This window comes from Poecilia reticulata, linkage group LG23 (assembly GCF_000633615.1).
Source record: "Poecilia reticulata strain Guanapo linkage group LG23, Guppy_female_1.0+MT, whole genome shotgun sequence".
Classification (NCBI taxonomy): Eukaryota; Metazoa; Chordata; class Actinopteri; order Cyprinodontiformes; family Poeciliidae; genus Poecilia; species Poecilia reticulata.
This window is the reverse complement of record NC_024353.1, coordinates 15,057,165-15,076,687: the sequence shown is the minus strand read 5'-3', so window position 1 is coordinate 15,076,687 and position 19,523 is coordinate 15,057,165. Positions and strand designations below refer to the sequence as shown.

Below are 19,523 nucleotides of genomic sequence, written 5' to 3'. Positions count from 1 at the left end.
GCGCCACCTTAAATCCCTGAACTTCACATTTTAACGGAAAAAAAGAGCAACGCGACTTGGATGTAACGAGTAACGAGACAGTTTTGTAGAAATGTAGTGAAGTAGAAAGTACAGATACTTACTGTAAAATGTAGTGGAGTAAAAGTAGAAAGTCCCCATTATTAAATCTACTTAAGTAAAGTACAGATACACGAAAACTGTACTTAAGTACAGGTTACTTCCCACCACTGGTGATCAATGTCATTAAATTATATGTCTGATAGAATATTCAATATTCACAGCATTCTTAACCTCTGACAGCAAGCTAAGCTAGGTTGGTGGCATCTAGTAACCATCTCACTCTTTGGTTACCGAGCAACAACCTGTTGAGTAACTTGCGCAGCAACAGTTTCATGTTTCGCCACCATAAGTGCTTAAACTTTAACTGCTAGAGCACATCCAGGAGAACGTTTTTTTGGGTTATCCTTTTGCAGTATTATTGTCACAGCCTACAACAGTAATGGTGAATCCAGGGTACTTGCAGTTTTGAACAAGGGCTTTATAAATCTCACATTATGACCATAACCTCATCCTTAATACCTATTAGCAAGCTAAATATTTATGAAAAAGACACAACTCGCTAAGCTCTAGCCACGTGGCCCATAATGTTTTTCGTTTCCCCTTACCTCCTTTTCCATGCGCAGCCCCTCGGCGCGGATGTTCCTCTCAAACATCTCCCTCTTCTCGGACTGAGAGCTGGACTTCCTGTAAACCAGGATGTAGTCTATGAGACTTTTTCCGTCGCCGAAGCAAAGTCCACTCGATTTGTTCCTCCTCTGTGGACAAACAGTCAGAGAGAGGAGATCAGAAAAGAAAGCACCTGAGTTACATCAAACTATTTACCTCACACCGGAACCTCTGAGATCTTCAGAACTGTTTTAATTGTTTAAAAACCTTAAACAGGCAGTTTTATGTACTTTCCAGGCACATAGTGTCATTTTATAGCACAATCAAGTAACTTCAGTTGCTATGAAAATGGTTTACTTTTTAGTGCAAATATGTTAGTATGCTTGAATTAAGACAAAACTGACTCACTAACTTTTCAGTAAGATATAGCAACCTGTTTTAAGACAATAGTTCCTTAATATTGCTAAAAAGTACGAGTTCCACTGGCAGATTATTTCACTTATAACGACATTTTTCAGTTATAAGTGAAATAATCTGCCAGTGGAACTCGTACTTTTCATCAATTATTGCCTTAAAACATCTATAGTTGTATCTTGCTGAAAAGTTACATGTTAATTGTTCCAATTTCAAGTTTACTGGTATAGTCACAGTGGATCTAGACAAAAAATACTTGGTAAGATTTTGTGTTTTTGCAGTGTAACAAGTGGGACAATTACTTTTTGTAACAGATGGCCAGGCTGGTTTGGACCGTATTTTTCTCTAATTAAATAAAATCATCAATCGGAAACTGATTTTTGTGTTTTCTAGGTTTATCCTTTTCCTAGTCTACCTCCGGGACGGCTGACTGCGACTTGCTGTTGTCGTCCAGGATGCTGCTGTGAGTTCCCGGATTGTGGAGGGTGGAGTCGTCGTCTCTGGACCTGGTGCTGATGCCGTCGGACCGTTCTTTCTGCAGCACCACCTGGACGTCCTTCACGGCTAACGCAAAGACGGGTGAGAAAATAAACTAAATTATCTGATGAGAGAAAACTTTTTTTTTTTTAAATAAAACTAGACACGTGGAAGTATACGTCTTCAAAAGTCCCCACCCAGTGGAGGCACGTCGCCCTGAGTGCTGGAGTCCAGGGTTTCGGCTGACGACTCCTCCATGACGCCGTCCCTCTCTCGGTACAGGAACGCGAGGGGTCTGTCGGTGGGCTGGTAGCCAGAGGCAGAGGGCCGCTGCAGCTCTCTGTGTCGGTGCGGGCTCTGCTGCTTGGGCTCAGATCCATGTAGAGATAAACTCACATCTGCAGAAACGCAGGGAAACTCACTCGTGAATTGGGCCTTTGCACACTTCACGGTGATGCAAAAGTAGCATGTCCACTCTGTGCCAAACTGAAACAAGACGTTTTTTATTTAAAGAGTTATGTGCTTCCTCTGTTGATATAAAGAGGTTTAGAGTGACAACACAGGTTGAACCGTCCTAATGATAAGGTTGGCCAGTAAATCAATAACCGTATATATCGCGACTGACACGTGATCGATATCAATAGATAATAGGACTGAACTCTGAACCAGGACTGCATGGCATTCTGGGAGATGTATTCAAAGGGAAATGCTTTAGCTGCTCGACTTCATGCTAATGTTTGCATGAATGTGTATTTGAAAGTTTTCAACAGTCCAGGTTTCAGAATTCCGAAGATTTTCCGTAACATAATTCCACAAACACTAGCTGCACTTCCACTGACCACTGAACTGTTGCAAATTGGAATTAAAAAAAAAATAATAATAATAATTAAAAACAAATCAAATTACATGCTAATTACTAAAAACTCCCCTAAAGTTTCTTGGATGAGGGGGTTATTCGGCTGTATCGAAGTTCGCGTCTTTCGCAAAAGCTGCAATAGAAACACTTTTTTTCATATCACGAGTCACGTGATCATCAACTGGATGTTACTACTGACGAAAATGACAAAGTCAACAGGAAGTGTCAGAAGAATGGTGGTATTGCATTTTTAAAAAAGGAACTATAACATGGACAAACTTATTCACCTGTGATTTCAATTGTATTTCTTAGTTAATGGAAACACCACAATTACAAAATTATGTTAATTTTCTATTTTATTTTATTTTTACTTTATGGGAATATCTGCAAAGTTTTGAGCACATTAGAAATGAAAACACAGCTAGTGTTGGGATGAGGTTTCCCATAATGTTATGCAGTACTGCTGGTCCTAACCTGTTTGTCACCATAATTTGCAAAGAAAAAAAAGGAAACAGGAGGCAGTGTGTCATCTGTTATCATTCATAAGGCTTAACACTGAAAAAAGAAACGTTAAAACCTGCACCAGTCAATAAAACCACAAGATAACTGGGAATTTTTCTCAACTAGATTGACTCCCGGATTGATAAAATATTCTCCGTTTCGCCAGAAAGCTTAATTGAACTCAATCTACTTCTCTTTTTTTAGCCTTCAATCCTTAATGACTGCCTTCGTTTGTGACAGCAAATGTGACTCAGCTGAATTTTTCTGCTGAGGCATAGTAAGAAAGCGAGAGAGACAGAAGTGGGGGGGGGGGGAGCAGTTTTTAATCAGCTGCTGATGCTGTGGAACACCAGAGCCCATGGATGCAGCGAGCGGTAAGAGATCAAACTCCCAACAAGCAAAGTTACTGCTCAGCCAGTCGTCCTTAAAGGGTTCCTCTATTCTGGGTTTAAGTTCATAAAATGGAAGAAAACTAAAGCTGCTGTCATACTAGCTGCATTTCCATTACAAATGTGTGCAAAACATTATCTATAGTCCACTAATGTAAAAAAAAAAAAACAACAAAAAATACCCCAACAATTTCTCAACTGGTGTATTTCCATCAATGAATAAGTCATCAATGAAAATAAGCTGTGTCGTCATCTTCCTACCACTTCCTGTTGACTTCTTCGCCTTTTTTGTCAGTAGCAGCATCTGGTTGTTGGTCACGTGACTTGTGTGATGCAAAAAAAGTGTTTCCACTGAAGCACCCTACCGTTGATTTGACCGAAAAACCACCTCATCCAAGCGGAAAATCTTTTTAGCGAAAAATTTGAGTTTTTTTTTTTTCAAATATATTTTTTGTAATTCCAATTTGTGTCAGTATTTAGGCACAAACTTAGCAAATTTGGATAAAACTTTACACCTTCAGAGTCCCCTTAAGTTATCAGATAAGAAGCTCAATCAAACAGACAATAGGTCTGGAAAAAAAAGCTTTCTAGTTTTTTTATTTTCATCTGAATAAATAGCTACAGCCTTTTTCTATGTTTCCTCTGGATAATCCAGTATCAACCTGCAATTCATAAAGCTGCATGCAAGTTTATTTGGAGAACCTGCACAGAACTGATTAGAACTGATAGATTGTGAATAGACAAGTTGGGCCTGAAACATCAAACTTCAATGCTTTACCAAATGTTAACTCTTTTTTTTTTTTGGCACTGTTGTCTTAATTGGTGCTTTTTTTGTTATATTTTACCTGCGATTTTTGATTTTGTGTGCAATTCTCCAACTGTTACATAAAAATATCAGAAGCACTCCACTGTTTTAGCTTTTTGACTTCTCTTCCAGTATTTGATGCATTGGCGACCCCATTTCCTTAGTCGCTACAGAACGTCAACCCTGCTCTCATTAGTGGAAATTAGAATTGCTTACTATAAATGTTAGCTGTCTGGGGACTAGGATGTTACAGATTATCTTACGTCATGCTGCTGCGCCGACGGGTCACACCGTGACGGGTTAAACAATGCATCAATGAAACATTAACGGGTCCGGCGGTGCGCGTGTAACGCAAGCTACATCTGAGATCGCATGGTGAACTGATGGGAGCGCACATAAAAGAAAAGAGAAACTGACCTCATCCTCAGATCTCAGTTTCATCAGATACCCTTTCATCTGGCTATTGCTTTCACCCTTTTATGTCTCCAAAGCATTCCAACCGATCAAAATGCATTTATTCATACAAGGCTGAAATATTTAGACTGCTGGTGAGAGTCATTGACAGCCAGGCATCAGTGAAGAAACACTGAGCATCGGTTGCTTTCACTGATTCTATTCAATCATTTCTCAAATGATTTAGTGTCTTCCAGGGTGCAAAGACAGAAGATAACAACCATAAACCAATGTTTTCACACCATTGTGCTGAATTAATTGCTGGTTCTTGGATTATTTTTTACACTCTCAGAATAAATTTCAAAACATATTGATTGTCATATCCCAGGGTTGAAACCTAATAGGGAAAGGTATTGGTAGTTCAAACACATTTTGATCGCAGCATCAACTGAAAACTCATAAAAGAGAAGTGAAAATGAGAATGTTTTATAGGACTGCATGTAATAGGCAGTACATTACTTTTGGGGAATGCAGGAGTTGTTCCCTTGCCATGCAGACGTTGCTTGGTCCTGACTTGAGTCTGGTGAATTAATTTATTTTTCCTCTGGTTTTGGAGTTTGATGCAATACGGCACCAGGTACAAGAACAAGTAGTTCTTGTACCTGTTCCTTCTGCAACAAGGCACTGTGAATCGCCTCCCAGATGGCAGAAGTTCAAATTCACTGCCCAAAACATGAGCTGAGTCCATAGAGATTTTATCTGCCAATCCTACAGCCTGTGTTGGGCGTTAGCTAACTGTGATAGTGTGAATCATAGTTAAAATCTCCACTTTGGTCTCATCTGTCCAGAATACATTTTTCAATGAGCCTTGGGTTTCACCCAGATGCATCTTTGCAAACCTTTTTCTTGGCAACTCCTCCACATGAGCAATTGTCATTCAATTTTTTTTTTTTTTTGCTAACATTTTTGGCATAAACTTCAGCATTTCTCAGGCTAACAGAGGCTTTTAAAGTCTAAGATGTGGCTCTTGGGATGCGTCCAACTGGCATACTGTACCTTGTAAGTAGAAGAATAGATTTTTATTTGACATGGCAGATAGATTCTGTCTGAAGACTAAATTCTAAGATAAATCTACACAGACAGGCCACAAGACAACCTTTAGAGACTTGGAATTCTCCTGACACATGGATGTGGGCTGAGGTATCTGTTTCCAGTATGTTAGCAGTACGTTGCAAAGTGGCATCTAAATGGATCGGACAGTAGCCATATCCGGGAATTTGGATGGCCAGTCAACGTCCAAAAACTCAAGTACTCAGTTTTCTCAGTGACAAGGTGCAATATCTGGCTGAAAGAAAAGTGTACACCCGGTATGCTAGATGGAGGTGGGTCAAAGTAGCCTCCAAACAGATGGAAGGACCCATAGTTTCTCAACAGAATTTTACCAGAGGCCTCATACCGCCTCCATTGGCTTTCCTTCTCCGAACACATACACCATAATATACAAGAGAATTTATAGGAAAACGTGCTTCATCTGATCAGTCCACCATGGCTCTTGCTCAACCATGACCATGTTACCAGTTCACTGTTGCTAATTCCTTAGAATATTTCTGATAGATACTGACCACTCCAAACCAAAACTTTAGTTTTCGAGACACTAGGATCCAGAAATAGTCAAACCCACTCAAATATTCTCAATTTTTTTCCTCTTTTAACATCAACAATGTTCCCTTGCTGCCTAATATCATCATTAGTCAAATCAGTAAGGTAGTAGGCTCAGCTCAACAGTTTTGTGTAAGAATCTTAAGTTTTTATAGCCAGTAGTTTATGACAAGGAATAAGAGCAGCATAAAGTAGGCTGTGATTGTATATTAGTGTGTCAGATATATATTTAATGAGTGTATGGAATTTTATGGTGCTTTTCCAGTTTTGAGGCCATGCCAGTGTTTCTGCACTCTTACGCCATAACATTGATAAACATTCCTGTGAGGGAGTTAGGCAGCTCAAGACGCCTCATTAATGCTACATCAAACACAATTTATCTTTTGTTTCAGTTTAAAATGATATTGCATGGATTTTTTATTTTTATTTACAGATCCCTGATGTCTTGTTCCATTTTAAGACAGTAGTTCTGTCTAAATATTAGTGAGGAAAATAAGGCATGAACAGTCCAAATATTCCACAAAAACGAAAATATCCACCCAAATAAATCATTAATTACAAGTAATAAAGAGGAATGAAATATGCATTTTAAAAGCTTCACAAAAAGGAGGTGAAGTAGGTGTGGAAAGCCAAGAAAAGAGCTGAACTCTATTAGAATTATCAGTGAGTGGTTTCAATTCCATTTCACACTTCATGTTTAGAGGAATAGTTGCACTGCACAACATCCCAAACACAACATACCAACAGTGTGTTTAGGAGGAAGGAACATCATGGTATGAAGATACTGGCAAATATTAATATTGGATTCCAGAAGTTACAAAACAAATGGACAGACACACTAAAACATGATGGGGATGTGGATTTTTATGAAGAGACCAGCTGACGTGCTGGAACTCAACTTGGTTGCTAGGTGATGGGCTGGGTGAGGTGTGGTGCCTGTTGATTTGATCTGTTGATTTGTGACTTTACATTCTTGAGGTTTTTGAAAGGGCACATTTTCCAGTCACCAAAAAACATTGACATATTGTCAATAAAAACCCATCTTGTTGAGGGGTTGGGGTTTTTTTTGGCTGTTTTTAGAAGCAACAGAAACCCAAATGGAAGTACAAAAAAGTTCAAATTATGAACTTTGCGTTGTATATTATTAAGCAAAAATAATATACAAAAAACAAAGCAAAAAACAAAAAAAAAAAGATATCTGTGGCATTTTTATTCAAAGAACTGTATATTTTTGGAGAAAATGGTTGGGTCCGTTCTACAGCCGCTTTTAGATCTTCTATGTCACAGAGGAGAACAGAGACGACGGTGTGCATGTGTGCATGCGTGTGTGTGTGTGTGTTTGCGTGTGTGTGGTTCGCAGATCGGTGTCAGGAAAACCTTTCCCTCCATCTGGATGTGCACATCATCGTCCTTGGATGTGTCTTTTTTTCCCTGTCAGGGAATGATGGAGATTCCATTGCCGCACATCCAGCAGGATGCTCACTCACACTCTCCGGCGTCAATGACATGACCTTTCTGAGTGTGTTTGGAGCAATGCATCATGCATGATGGAGAAGTGTATGAAAAAAAAAAAGAGTTCACTGTCATAGCGACAACGATTGAAGGTCATATGCTTGCATGGTCACGGGGGAGCCGAGTGTGAGGAATGAGCCAGGGGTAAAGGTGAGTGAGAGGAGGAGGAGGACATGGCAACGCATGAAGGAGAGCACTGCAGCACTCTGAAGAACAAGCTGCCTTCGCTTCAAGACAACTTGACAACACTCACCGTGTGGAGGTGGGCAGAGACAGAGGCAGCTTCACCCCTCAGAGCGGAGGAGAGAGGGGACAGCGGGGCTGGGGATGGAAGGAGGGGGGCTTCCCAGCTGAGCTGAAGCAAATGTCAAAACAGCCAGAAGGACTCCTCTACATACAAACATGCAAACACGCACGCTCGCACACACACTCGGTCAGCCCGCGTTTTCCCTCCAGCGCCGGCGAACGGCCTCGCCGAGGGACACAAACAAACAAACACGGCGTCCCACGAGGGAAAGCAGCATCTCCCCTCCCCCCTACACACTTTTTACCCCATCACCGTAGCGACCAAGTCAACATCCCAGACGCGCAGGGACGCACGCGCGCGCTCTGGCATGGAGAGGCTGGCATTCAAAAGATCCTCAAAGAAAGGAGAAGAAACTCGCAAGCATGAGCAGGATGTTTACAGTGTCAGGGAGAGAGAGGAGGAGATGGAGCGAGGGGGTGTGTGTTCGTGTGTGTGTGTGTGTGTGTGTATGGCGCTCATGGGCTTCTTCAATGCCAGCCAATCAGACGTCAGGCTTGCACTGACAGTGGGCCAATGGGAAGAGAGTGCTGGCTGTGGCAGTGTTGCGGCAGCACAGCACAATGACAGTTGGCACCGATTACAGTGTCAGCAGGTAGCTTCCATGGAGACTCAAGGGCACACATCGCCACGGAAACTAGGGGCCGGGTCAACATTAAAAATGTTAGTAAAAATTAAAAGATGAGATAATGTTATTGCCGTATTACAGCCTATTTCTTTTTTCCTATCCCCCCATTATATCACATACATTGACATCATATACAAGGAGTTTTCATTATTGCCAGATCTGTAGTTGTTATGAAACATTAATGTTTGGACTTTTAGCTTCAGTTATTTTCTGTCTTGATCATTTCTTTATAGTTTCCTTCTTTATATTTTGCCATTTTTGTTAATTCCTGGTGTCAGTCCAATGAGTCCCATTACTTGTGTTCTGGATTTGTTTCCTTACATTAGTATTTCCGTTTACTGTTTTATTAGTTTCAGGTTTTCTTTCCCCCTTCTGATTCTTTTAGTTTTGATTATTTTCCACCTCACCATCAGCCTACCTGCTCCATTCCCCAGCTACATCCACTCACCTGTAATTAGCTCCTCTGTCATTTCCACTCCCTTCTCAGTATATTTAAGCTTTCCAGTTACATTGTTTTTCACTTACATTACTATCCACCAAACTGCCTGCACTCCAGTCGTTGCTCCAGTTTTTGTGTCTCCTGTTAGTTTTTGCTGTCTGTTGTTTTGATTATTATGTTCATTATACTTCCTGCTCTACAAATTCTTCTGCACCTGGGTCTCCCTTTATGCCTCATTAGCACAGAATTATCACAAAATCCCTAATGTATGACCTGCCGTAGACATGAGGTACACTAGACACTCTCAAAAAGCAATAACACAGTTACCTACCAAGGTAACTTTGTTACCTTCAAAGGTAATTTAGGTAACTCTAAGTAATGGAGACTCAGAAATAATTTAGATCATTTGAGAGTAATTCAAGGTGCATCAAGGACTGATCTATGAGGTCTCAAAGAACCCAAAGCAATATCTGAAGCCCTGTAGAGCACAGGTAAGGTAAAGTGGCTTCCATAGGAGAGTTCCAATGAGAAAACCTATTCTGACCAAATACAACACAAAAGCCAGTCTCTCATTTGCCAAAAAAAATACCTTCAAGATCCATAATACTTTCTGGAAAAGGATTGATGAGACAAAAATGTAATATTTCTGAATGTTTTGTCTCATAACACCTGGCATATGATGAACACAAGAAAGGGTTAAAGACGGTGGTGGTGGTAAGGCGGTCTTAAGCTGCTTTGTTGCTTCACGACCTGGAGGACTTGGCATAGTTGTTAGAAATTGCACAATTGTATGGTCAATGGAAACGCAACCACTCGGGTCATGTAAAGAGCAATTTGAATAAATGATTGATAGACGATTGCCCAGAACTTGGCTCCTTCCATTTTTCTCTAATATGAAAAGCGTTCCTGTCCCATCTGAAAAAAATGTCCACAGCAACATTCTACTGCCACCAAATTTTAAGATAATGAAAGTATATTAAGTTTTTTGTACAGTTTTAGTGTTTTCCATTGGATTAACCATTTTGAATGTAGGCAGAAAGTTTAGTCTTGGTCTCTTGTGAACATAGCAACGTCTCCTACACATTTGTTGTGTTTTCCACATGGTTTGTGCCAAACTTTGAATGGGAGTTTTAAGGAATTTGAACAAAGTTCTGGTCTTCCATAAAGACCAGATCTCTCAAGTGTATGGCTTGTCAGCTAAGGTAGAGAGGGCGGTTTTGGACTCAACTAGACCGGATTTCAGGCGTCTCATCCACCACATCGTCTAACCTACTTGTGCTGCTGTCGCACAGCGTCTCCTGACTGGCGCTGCAGGTGGGCAGCGGGTTGATGGAGAGTGACGCAGGGCAGGACACAGGCTCGGCATGCTTGCCAAGGGGTGGGGCCGCAGAAGCCTCGGAGCGAACACCATCTGGACTGTGGAGATTCTGGCTGCTCGATTGAACAGGACTCTTCCAATGGGTAAAGCCGATCGCCACCTGACCCCCGAGATCAAACCCTGTCAAAAAAAACAGAAAACAAACAAAAATAACATTCAACACACAGAATGAGAACATCTGTGAAGAGGGTTTTAGTAAAACAACACTGCCATCTAGTGGTGTCAGAAAATAACGTGCCCATCTGAGCTTTGTCTTTTCTGCTTAAATGTCAAGTTACACACTCCAAAGCAAAAATGAAGAAGTAAGAAATTTTTTTCTAAGTACAAAAATAATTATTTTAACTGCATTCTGAATGACTAATCATTAACAGCAGATGTCCCAGTGCTGGTTCATCAGAGTGAAAAGCTGGAAGCCTCTGCCAACCAGCCTTTTTATCTGCTGCCCTCTCTGCTTTGTGAAGACGTGCAGACTGCTGATCCAGCTCGGCTTGCCTCCGGCCTTCGATTTCCCCTCCGCAGGCTTTTCCTTCACTTTTACAAGGTCTCTAAAACTGGTGACCCGGAGCAGCTGGGTTTTCTGCTGCCAGCCACTTCAGATCCGTCTTTTAGAGGTGGAAGGTACAAACATGAATCTCTCGCTCTTTTATGACAGCGAAAACACAACCAGACAGCCGAAACAGAGAGGTATCTGCTGCTAAAAGTATTTTAGAAATACAGAACATTCAGTGGACATCCAGAATAGTTACCCATTAGACTGATTGCAACAGTAAAACTATTGCATTTACTGTGAGTTAAATCCCCGTTTTATACAGGAGGAAAGAAGATGCACTAAAATTCACTGTAAACAAGAAACGCTGACAAGACACTTCCTGTTTTATTTCCAGAATTATTTATCTTTGCTAAATGGTACTATGATTTGTGACTGCTTTCTTTAAATTCAAAAGTTTTCATACAAAACCATTACTGTGCCTCTAAACATTTTCAGAACGACCATACTTTGGTTTTGAAAGCCAAATAAATTAGTTACTGCTCCATTTCGAGTCATATAAAAAAGAATGCATATTATACCCTTGAAGATGCAGTACATAACTTTTACAAAAATATGTGTTCTTCATAACTGTCACAGTGTCATGAAAATATGGGATGAGACAGTTAATCTGTGAAAAAAAAAATCTAACTCCTCCACCTCCTCCCAGAGCAATTATGAAGGTCTGCTAATAACCTGTCAAAAACAATCAGAGCCAGGAGGAGAATCTTAATGCTGTCAATCATCCTCCTGTACAATGCTCATTGTATTAATGGTGGAAAAACAACTTATTGTTATAGAAAAACTGTTTGTCCATGGTCATCAATGGCAGTGCTAACTAGTATTAGCATTTGTGGCAGGCTATGTTCTGGTGAACCAGTTGTAACGCAGCATAGAGCAGGTGGAAGGGACTGAGAATGATTGACAGCACTAAGACCCTCCTCCTGGCTCTGATTGGCTGTTCCTGACTTTCTGGTGTATTTCTGCAGTTAGGACTGGGAGCACTGGGAGAAAGCAGACATCAAATTTTTCACAGATTACATGATTCTGCCCCCACATAATTATAATTTTAAAATATGAAAAGAAAACAAATATTTTTTTAGAATAAAAGTTATAAACAAAAGAACAAAAAAGAAAAAATATATACATTCAGTTATGTTGTGTGGATGTGTTGCTGCAGGAGGAACTGGCACACTTCACAAAATAGATGAAATCAGGAAGAACATTCTGATGAAATTATAAACCAACATCTCAAGCTAGATGGAACCAAAGTTGGGTTTACATTCCAACAATGTAAATGACACCAGCAAGTTAGTAACAAAGAGGCTTAAGAACAACAAAGCCAATTGCTGTCCTTGAGCAATTCTACAAAGGAAATGTATGCAAACTTCTGATTTTAAATCAAAATATTCTTACTCTGTCAATATTTTAACCCATTTTCTGAATATGGGTCATTCTGGTCATCCTAAGAGACCAACAACAGGATAAGTTTACCATGATTTCATTTCTGATTGTGAGAAAAAGATGTTATGCGCCTTTTCATCCATCCCATGATGGATGTAGATGTTTTGAGTAACATGAGAATAATAATCTTGTCGTCTTGGTAACTTATCTCTAAGGACACAGTTCCTTCTATTACACTGAATCTGCACTATATTGTGCATCATCGATGTTCTACAGCAGCTCTGAAAGGACGAACCAAACACCAGATCTAACGGTACTGTTTAATGCTTTTTTTTAACAGACTCCATAATTTTCCCTTCAAATTTAGATATCGCAATGCGGAGTTAAGGGGTGCAGTTTCAAACAGCACCGATAGATGGTGCTAAATCTTGCAAACTGCTCCTTTAACTATGAAAGACATGGCCATAAAAAAAGTTGAACCTTTTTAAATGGTTTTGTAGGAGCATTTTGATGATGAAAATATGTTCTCAGGTTTTTGTCTTGCTTTGTTTCTGTAATATTTTATGAAAGTGCTGTATTAAATATAAAATTGTTTAGAATTTTTAATTAGCACTGCATAAAGATGACAAATGAGAACTATATTTAATACCACAATAATATTTTGTGGTATTATTGTTATAGCAATAGTACCAAAAAATATCATGATAGAGTCCACATTGTCCACACCTACTCGTAATCCTTAATGCTAACCATTACTAGTATATTTCTAACTTTAATTCACACTTTACCTCTAAAGCGTGAATTAAGACCCTGACCCTAAACAAGGGGTCCACTGACTGTAAAATGTTCAGGCTTTGGTCTCCATAAGACCCATCGGTCTTCAGTAAGTCAGTAAATGTGTCCCCTCTTCAACTCAGAAGAATAGCTAAACAAGTACACACACACACACACACACACACACACACACACACACACACACACACACACACACACACACACACACACACACACACACACACACACAGGGTGTATATGTGTGTTTATGTAAAACAGAAAGCCCAGCAGATTTTGGAACAACTACACACTTCCTAATCAATAGAAGAGTGGGATGCCTGGTAGTCCCTGGGCCTCTCAGATCACAACTTGGCTCTACGTTTACCACAGGGATTTGTTCCAAGGACGGACATGTGGGTCATACTCAGCGGCTCTCAAAGGTCTACACAGCCCCTCTGAACATGATAAATCACATTTGATGTACCGAACAATACAATCTGAACAATTCAAGTGAAAAACAGTCTGATAGAAGGAAGACTCTTAACGATGGTGTATTATGGACATTGTAGATATAAAAAGAAAACTGAGACATTTTTAAGTTAATCTCGGAAATTTTCTAGAAAACACAAGGAAATTTCTAAAAACCACAAAGAAATTTGTAAACACCAAAAGTAAAAAAAAGAAAAGATAGAAAAATTTCAGAAATTTCCAAGCATTTTCTAGAAAATTTCTGAGCTTCATTTCAATATTTCTGTTTTTTTGGGTCAAATGTACATTTTTCTGTCTGCAATAGCCCTAATATGCCACCATGGAATGTATGGCGACACACTATGTGCTATAATGCAGTTGTTTTCACACCCTTGTATTGTTGAAGCATCTTTTGAGTGAATCACATCACTTCATCTGTGTATTTTGTTGAATTGGCTTTTTTGGATTGTAGAAGTTCTTGTTCTGGTAACCCCACAGTCCTAATCTCTATTGAACAAATAAAAAAGATCAAAGGTCTGTCTTTCTAGATATTCCAAACTTGTGAAAAATAATAGAAGACTAAGAGCTGTCCAGTCGGGGCAAATAGAGGTTATGAGAAGTATTAACATCAGGGTTGATTTCATTTAAAAAGGTATTTCATGGTATGTGATTTTTTTTCCCCGCCAAGCATAATACAGTAAATCAAATGAGGATTGACTTGAATTTATTTTTTGTGTCATATGTTGATGCACTAAAAGCTGGATTTATTTCAAGGCTTTTTACAAATCATCATGCTGGAGGTGCCAATAAATTCAGTAAGTTAAAAATAGCACAAGGAAACCTGTTTCTGCTTACTAGACAGTTCTAGAGTTCAAAATGTACAGATAAAAAGGCGATTTTCATCCACAGCTCGTATTACTGCCCTCTGTGGATAGGGGATGCAAGGAGCAGGGATGGCTGGATAAATGATACCCTGGCCTCAGATGTACAGCTGGATCAGTTACTGATGCAGAGTCTGAGGTTCTGCTGTTCTATGGACGGCTTACCATTTAGTAGAACATGTTAGTTGTCATTATGTGTGAAAATGTAGTTGAGTTTAGATTGAACCAGCTAGCTTTAAACTATGAAACATTCTGCAATCTGATTCGAGTGTCTACAGTATCTATCTATCCATCCATCCATCCATCCATCCATCCATCCATCCATCCATCCATCCATCCATCCATCCATCCATCCATCCATCCATCCATCCATCATCCATTCATCCATCCATCCATCCATCCATCCATCCATCCATCCATCCATCCATCCATCCATCCATCCATCATCCAACTATCAAACAGTCTATCCATCCTCCATCTACTTGTTTATCCATCCATCCAGCGATCCGTTTAGCCATCAATTCATCCATCTGATTATCTGTTTATCCATGAAATCACCTGGATAAACAGATAACTGTCTTTTCCTATTCTATAATCATATTGCAGTTTTAAAATGTTACAAACTATCCAAAAATGATGTGAACTCTGGAAAACTAAAACTGGAGAAGCGTGTGATTCAGACGCAGACAACCCTTTGGTTTCAGTCCAGCTTCGAAGCAGCTGGTGGTGCATTCACTGCAACACTGTAAAAGGGAAGTTTCAAAGTCTGAAACGTAATTATTATTATTTTCTATTTTACCAAACACTCTCTCACATAGAACAGTTGCAACAATGTGGCTTGGGCATTCTGTAGCGTAACTGTAAAACAGCCGTTGATTCAATTAAGATCAGATCTTTCAATGTCATTAATGAGCAGTGTGAGCCGCTGATACGAAAAAAAAAAAAATCTACCATAGTCTCTGGAAACAGCAGTGAGGGAGGAGGCGCGGCTGTAACCTACACCTGGCATGTATTCCAACGACCTCCAAAACTTGCAAAGCGTGGATGTAGTGTGTTCTAAGCAATATCTGTGATGCAGTCATCAGGAAACAAAAAAAAAAAAAAAAGTGCCCTCCTGGCTCTAAGAGGAGAGCGAGGCCCAGATACGTTCCTCACATCCTCAGAGCCAAAAGCAGTGAACGCACCAAACACAGGTGCAGGTATGTGGGGCGCCCAGTAACATATCTGGGCTGGAGAGGACTGCTGAGGTTAACGTCTGCAGATTAATACGATAATAAGGTCTTACACACAACCCCCCATCAAAACACAATAATTTCTTGTATTCTGAGTGCAAATGGTTTCATATCGACTGTTAAGTATTTCTGTCACTTTTTTCATGGGTTGCATTTGTATTCAGAGCCAAAAGTACGGAGAAACAAGTTTAGCCTTGTGCTTAAACCAGCTCTGATCCTGTTAGTGACGAACTCAGATTAGATACAGAGCATCTGTCAACATCTGGTTTTAGGATTTTAGGTTACTGGTGTCCAAACTTTTTGCAGCAAAGATTTCTAATTTAAATTACTGGTGACACCACAAAAATTCCTTAAATTAAAAACGCAAAAAATCAGTTTGTGATTTTTTTTTTTTTAAACCTGCTCAACAATTATTTTTTTAAATGAAATCTGCTTGTTATCACCTCTGTCAAAAGGATGCGGTCAAAGTTTCAAAGCTTTTGATTATGCAAAAAAGTTGAAACTGCTCCACATAACCTTTGCAAATAAGGTTATGTGCATTTCAAGCAAATTCTTGAAATATCACCCATAATAATAATAATAATAATAATAATAATAATAATAATAATAATAATAATAATAATAATAATAATAATAATAATAGTAAATCATGTCCTAAAGACTTTTCAAAGTGCAAAAGAATTCCATATTGTTCCGTCAAACTAACATAAACTTCTTAAACAGTTGGAGTAAATTCTACGGAAAATCTCACAATAGTTTTTGCAAAAATAAAAAATCTCAAAATAAAAGCAAATGTTACCGTTTTATCGTTTCGCATATCCTTTCAAGTTCCAGGTTTGGCTTTCAAGAGAAGTCGTGAAACAGGAAGTTAAATTTGAAGAGGGGACAAAGGGATTGGCCAGAATTCAGCCGAGTCGCACTGATTGGTCAGAGAAGAAGGACTTTTGTTTTTACTTTATTCAGGCAAGTTTTCTCTCGTTTACAATAGAGACCAATTTTGTAAAACAAACAAAGCAAAATTACAAACAGCAACAAATTTGACTCAAGTAAGCTAATAAAATATGAATTTAAAAAAAATTAGTTTAGGTCATTGGTCAGATTTGCGGAACAGTCGCGATAACTGATGAAAATTGGAAATTTGCGTATGATGAGTGAATTAGCATTGATTAATGGTTCATATCGCAACTTCCTGGAGTGAATGATTAATTTTAATCAAACCTCTGATGCCTTCGCAGAGCATCAGCTTATTAAACATGGAATGATTGGAGCATGTTTAACAATAAAGTGAAAGGAAGTAGCCACCCTGGAATTCGTCGGGGCAAAAGTGATTCTGGCTTTACAGGGACAGAATGTTCAGCCTTTAAATCAAATTGATTTTTGTAATTTATGTGATTCGTTGAAGTTTTTTCTTTTCTTCTTGCAACAAAGGAAAACGTCAGCCCAAAAAAAAAAATTCCACTTGTAATCCGCACAGAGATCCACATAGTAAAGTTGAAAAAGATCAATCTAAAGTGAAGCCCGTTCGAGTTGTTGTAAAGTGCTGCCAACATGTCAGCAACGTAATGTAAATCATTTTTATATCGTCCTTCACCAAATCTTTGCCCAAAAAGGGGGGGGGGACTGACTCTGAGCTGCAGGACTGCAGTAAATCCCGATGACAATAAAGAACCCGCAAGATTAGAATCGATTAGAACTCTTAAGAAGCTGCAGTGATGCTGACTGGTTCTTTTCTTTAAGACAAAAGCAGTGGCTTTTAAATAACAGCCAGCTCTTTTTGATGTCAGAGAGCATCTTTGTCTTTGAAAACCCAACAGAGCTCAACGCTCCAAAGCTCTCACTGAGCGCTTCATTAGGCTTTAAAGAACTCAGAGGAAAGAGGCAAACTGCTAGATGTTTTCTTAATTTGATGCTGAAACGAGTCCATTGTCTCGTGTGCAGGGGCGGATCCACAAATGAGAGCCTTGCCACCTCTGTTGCAACCCCAGCAAGCGACAACGAATTCAATAAATAGTTATGGCAAATTGGACATTAAGCGCATGAAACTCTTTTTTCCGACAACATTGAATGCAACACAATGTAACCTGACACCTACTGCTAAGTAGCGGGAAGTGCGAGAGACAGAGCGCGAGGCAGCAGCATTGATGGATATATTACTGGACTGGACATGACGTGATTCATCGTAAGTCACACATGCGCCATTTCTGTCCATTGAGGCAGAAATATCGGTGGTCAGGAAAATACTACAATCACGCAAAGAATCAGAACAATGGACGCAATGTTTAGCAGTTAATTCAACCGTAGATAATGGTAATAAGGGCTTCAGATTTCACAGGTGAGGAAAAAGTTTGAATTTAAAGAATTCAAACTATACTAGCCTAACTGTTGCTGGCATAGTTTTGACTTTGATAGCGCAGTTCGGTGTGTTTTGGTTCGGTTAGCACTAAACAACCCGCCCACCACGTCATCAGTAGAGCAGCTAATCAACCGCCGCTGTGCTCAGGCGAAAACTTATTAATAATCACAATATAGACATTAAGCTTGACAGCATAATGTAACAGACTGGGTGTTCTGTTTTGGTGTTTTTGCTACTTTTTTATGTGGGAAATGTTTGTTTTTGGTGTTGATTCCCTGATCGGTAATTTCTGCTGTCTCTGCTCGCTGAGCTGTTTGTCGGTTGCCATGGCAACGGGTTGTGTATAATACCGACACACGAGAAAAGGCGGAATAGAAGTTGTTGGAGCTATTTTTTCTTTATTTCTTTATCCATTTGAATTTTGTTACTTCATTCTTAAATTTCTATTTTTTGTATTATTTACAGAGTTTATTTGTAGGTTAATAATTGTTGATTTTATTTATTTTTTGCTTTAATTTTCTTATTTATTTTCTAAATATAGACAGGACGTAATGTGGGTCAGTCCACTTTCTATAAGTGCAGGGGCCTGGAGAAGGACCAGCAGGGATTTGGGTTTGGGGCCGATGGTTTTTAAGAGAGGCAGCATGAGAACAAATGAACGTTTGATCTCTGTAATTGTTTGGTGAAAGAGGAAAATAAATCACCAAGAACAATCAATAAGTTTGGACATTGAACCTTGTTTTGCCTGTGTCTAGAATCATGACCCCAGTGCCTTAGTGGTGGCTTGGTGGAACTTTTATTGGATGTTTGGTTTTGCGAACAATCAGAAGTGGTTCTGTCTAGTTTGGTTCTTCACCCGTTTATCAGCTTTATTGTACCTTTATTGTGGCGCACTGCAGCCGCTGCAATTCCTAAAACAAGCGACAAAAACTGAGCTAATCTCCTGTGTTCTAAAAACATGGTGATATTTATAACAGTCGTCAAACTACGGCTCCTACAGCATATTTAAAATAAAACGATTGACCAATAGAAATAGAAATTTGCCCCTTCTTGCATCTTGACAGAACTAACAGAAACTAAACTGTTTATAGATTTGTATCACAGAGAATCTGATTTCTAATCTTTATTTTAAGACGTATTTAATAGTATATCTGATAACAAATGATGGCGCTACTAATATTCTCGTGACAGATTTCTGCTCGTCCTGTATTGGAATAGAAAGGTTTTCTGGACACAATGAATCACATAGCGACTAATAGGCGCTGTCCGGTCCACATCAATTAGCAGCAGTATGAAAGACATAAAAATAATTAACTATACTACATTAGGAAATTGTATTTAAGCCTCGGTGCTACATGATGCTCATTTTGAAACAATGCAAGTTAAAAACAGTATTTTGCAACAAGTAAATCAAGTAAATTAAGTCTAATGTTAGGTCTATGTAAGCTAAACGTGAGAATGAGA

The 19,523-nt window shown here is 39.3% G+C and overlaps 2 protein-coding genes across 4 annotated transcripts in view; one reads left to right on the top strand and one right to left on the bottom strand.

Annotated features, from left to right (window-relative positions):
- LOC103459640 (anoctamin-4) overlaps nucleotides 1-19,523 on the bottom strand; it is a 70,165-nt gene that overhangs the window by 29,363 nt on the left and 21,279 nt on the right. For 2 of the 3 annotated variants that reach the window (XM_017302754.1, XM_008401391.2), the window contains exons 3-6: nucleotides 10,317-10,541; nucleotides 1,755-1,955; nucleotides 1,496-1,644; nucleotides 666-815 (exon numbers count right to left, since the gene is read on the bottom strand). In XM_017302754.1, the coding sequence (XP_017158243.1) occupies nucleotides 666-815; nucleotides 1,496-1,644; nucleotides 1,755-1,815 (360 nt within the window). In that variant the 5' untranslated portion in view covers nucleotides 1,816-1,955; nucleotides 10,317-10,541. Of the gene's footprint in view, nucleotides 1-665; nucleotides 816-1,495; nucleotides 1,645-1,754; nucleotides 1,956-7,925; nucleotides 8,636-10,316; nucleotides 10,542-19,523 lie in introns of those variants that run through there. The other variant, XM_017302753.1, reaches the window with a different exon arrangement.
- LOC103459641 (NXPE family member 3-like) overlaps nucleotides 17,850-19,523 on the top strand; it is a 20,905-nt gene continuing 19,231 nt past the window's right edge. The window contains exon 1 of the mRNA XM_008401394.1: nucleotides 17,850-17,885. The gene's annotated coding sequence lies outside the window, so the exon portion shown is untranslated. The remainder of the gene's footprint in view (nucleotides 17,886-19,523) is intronic.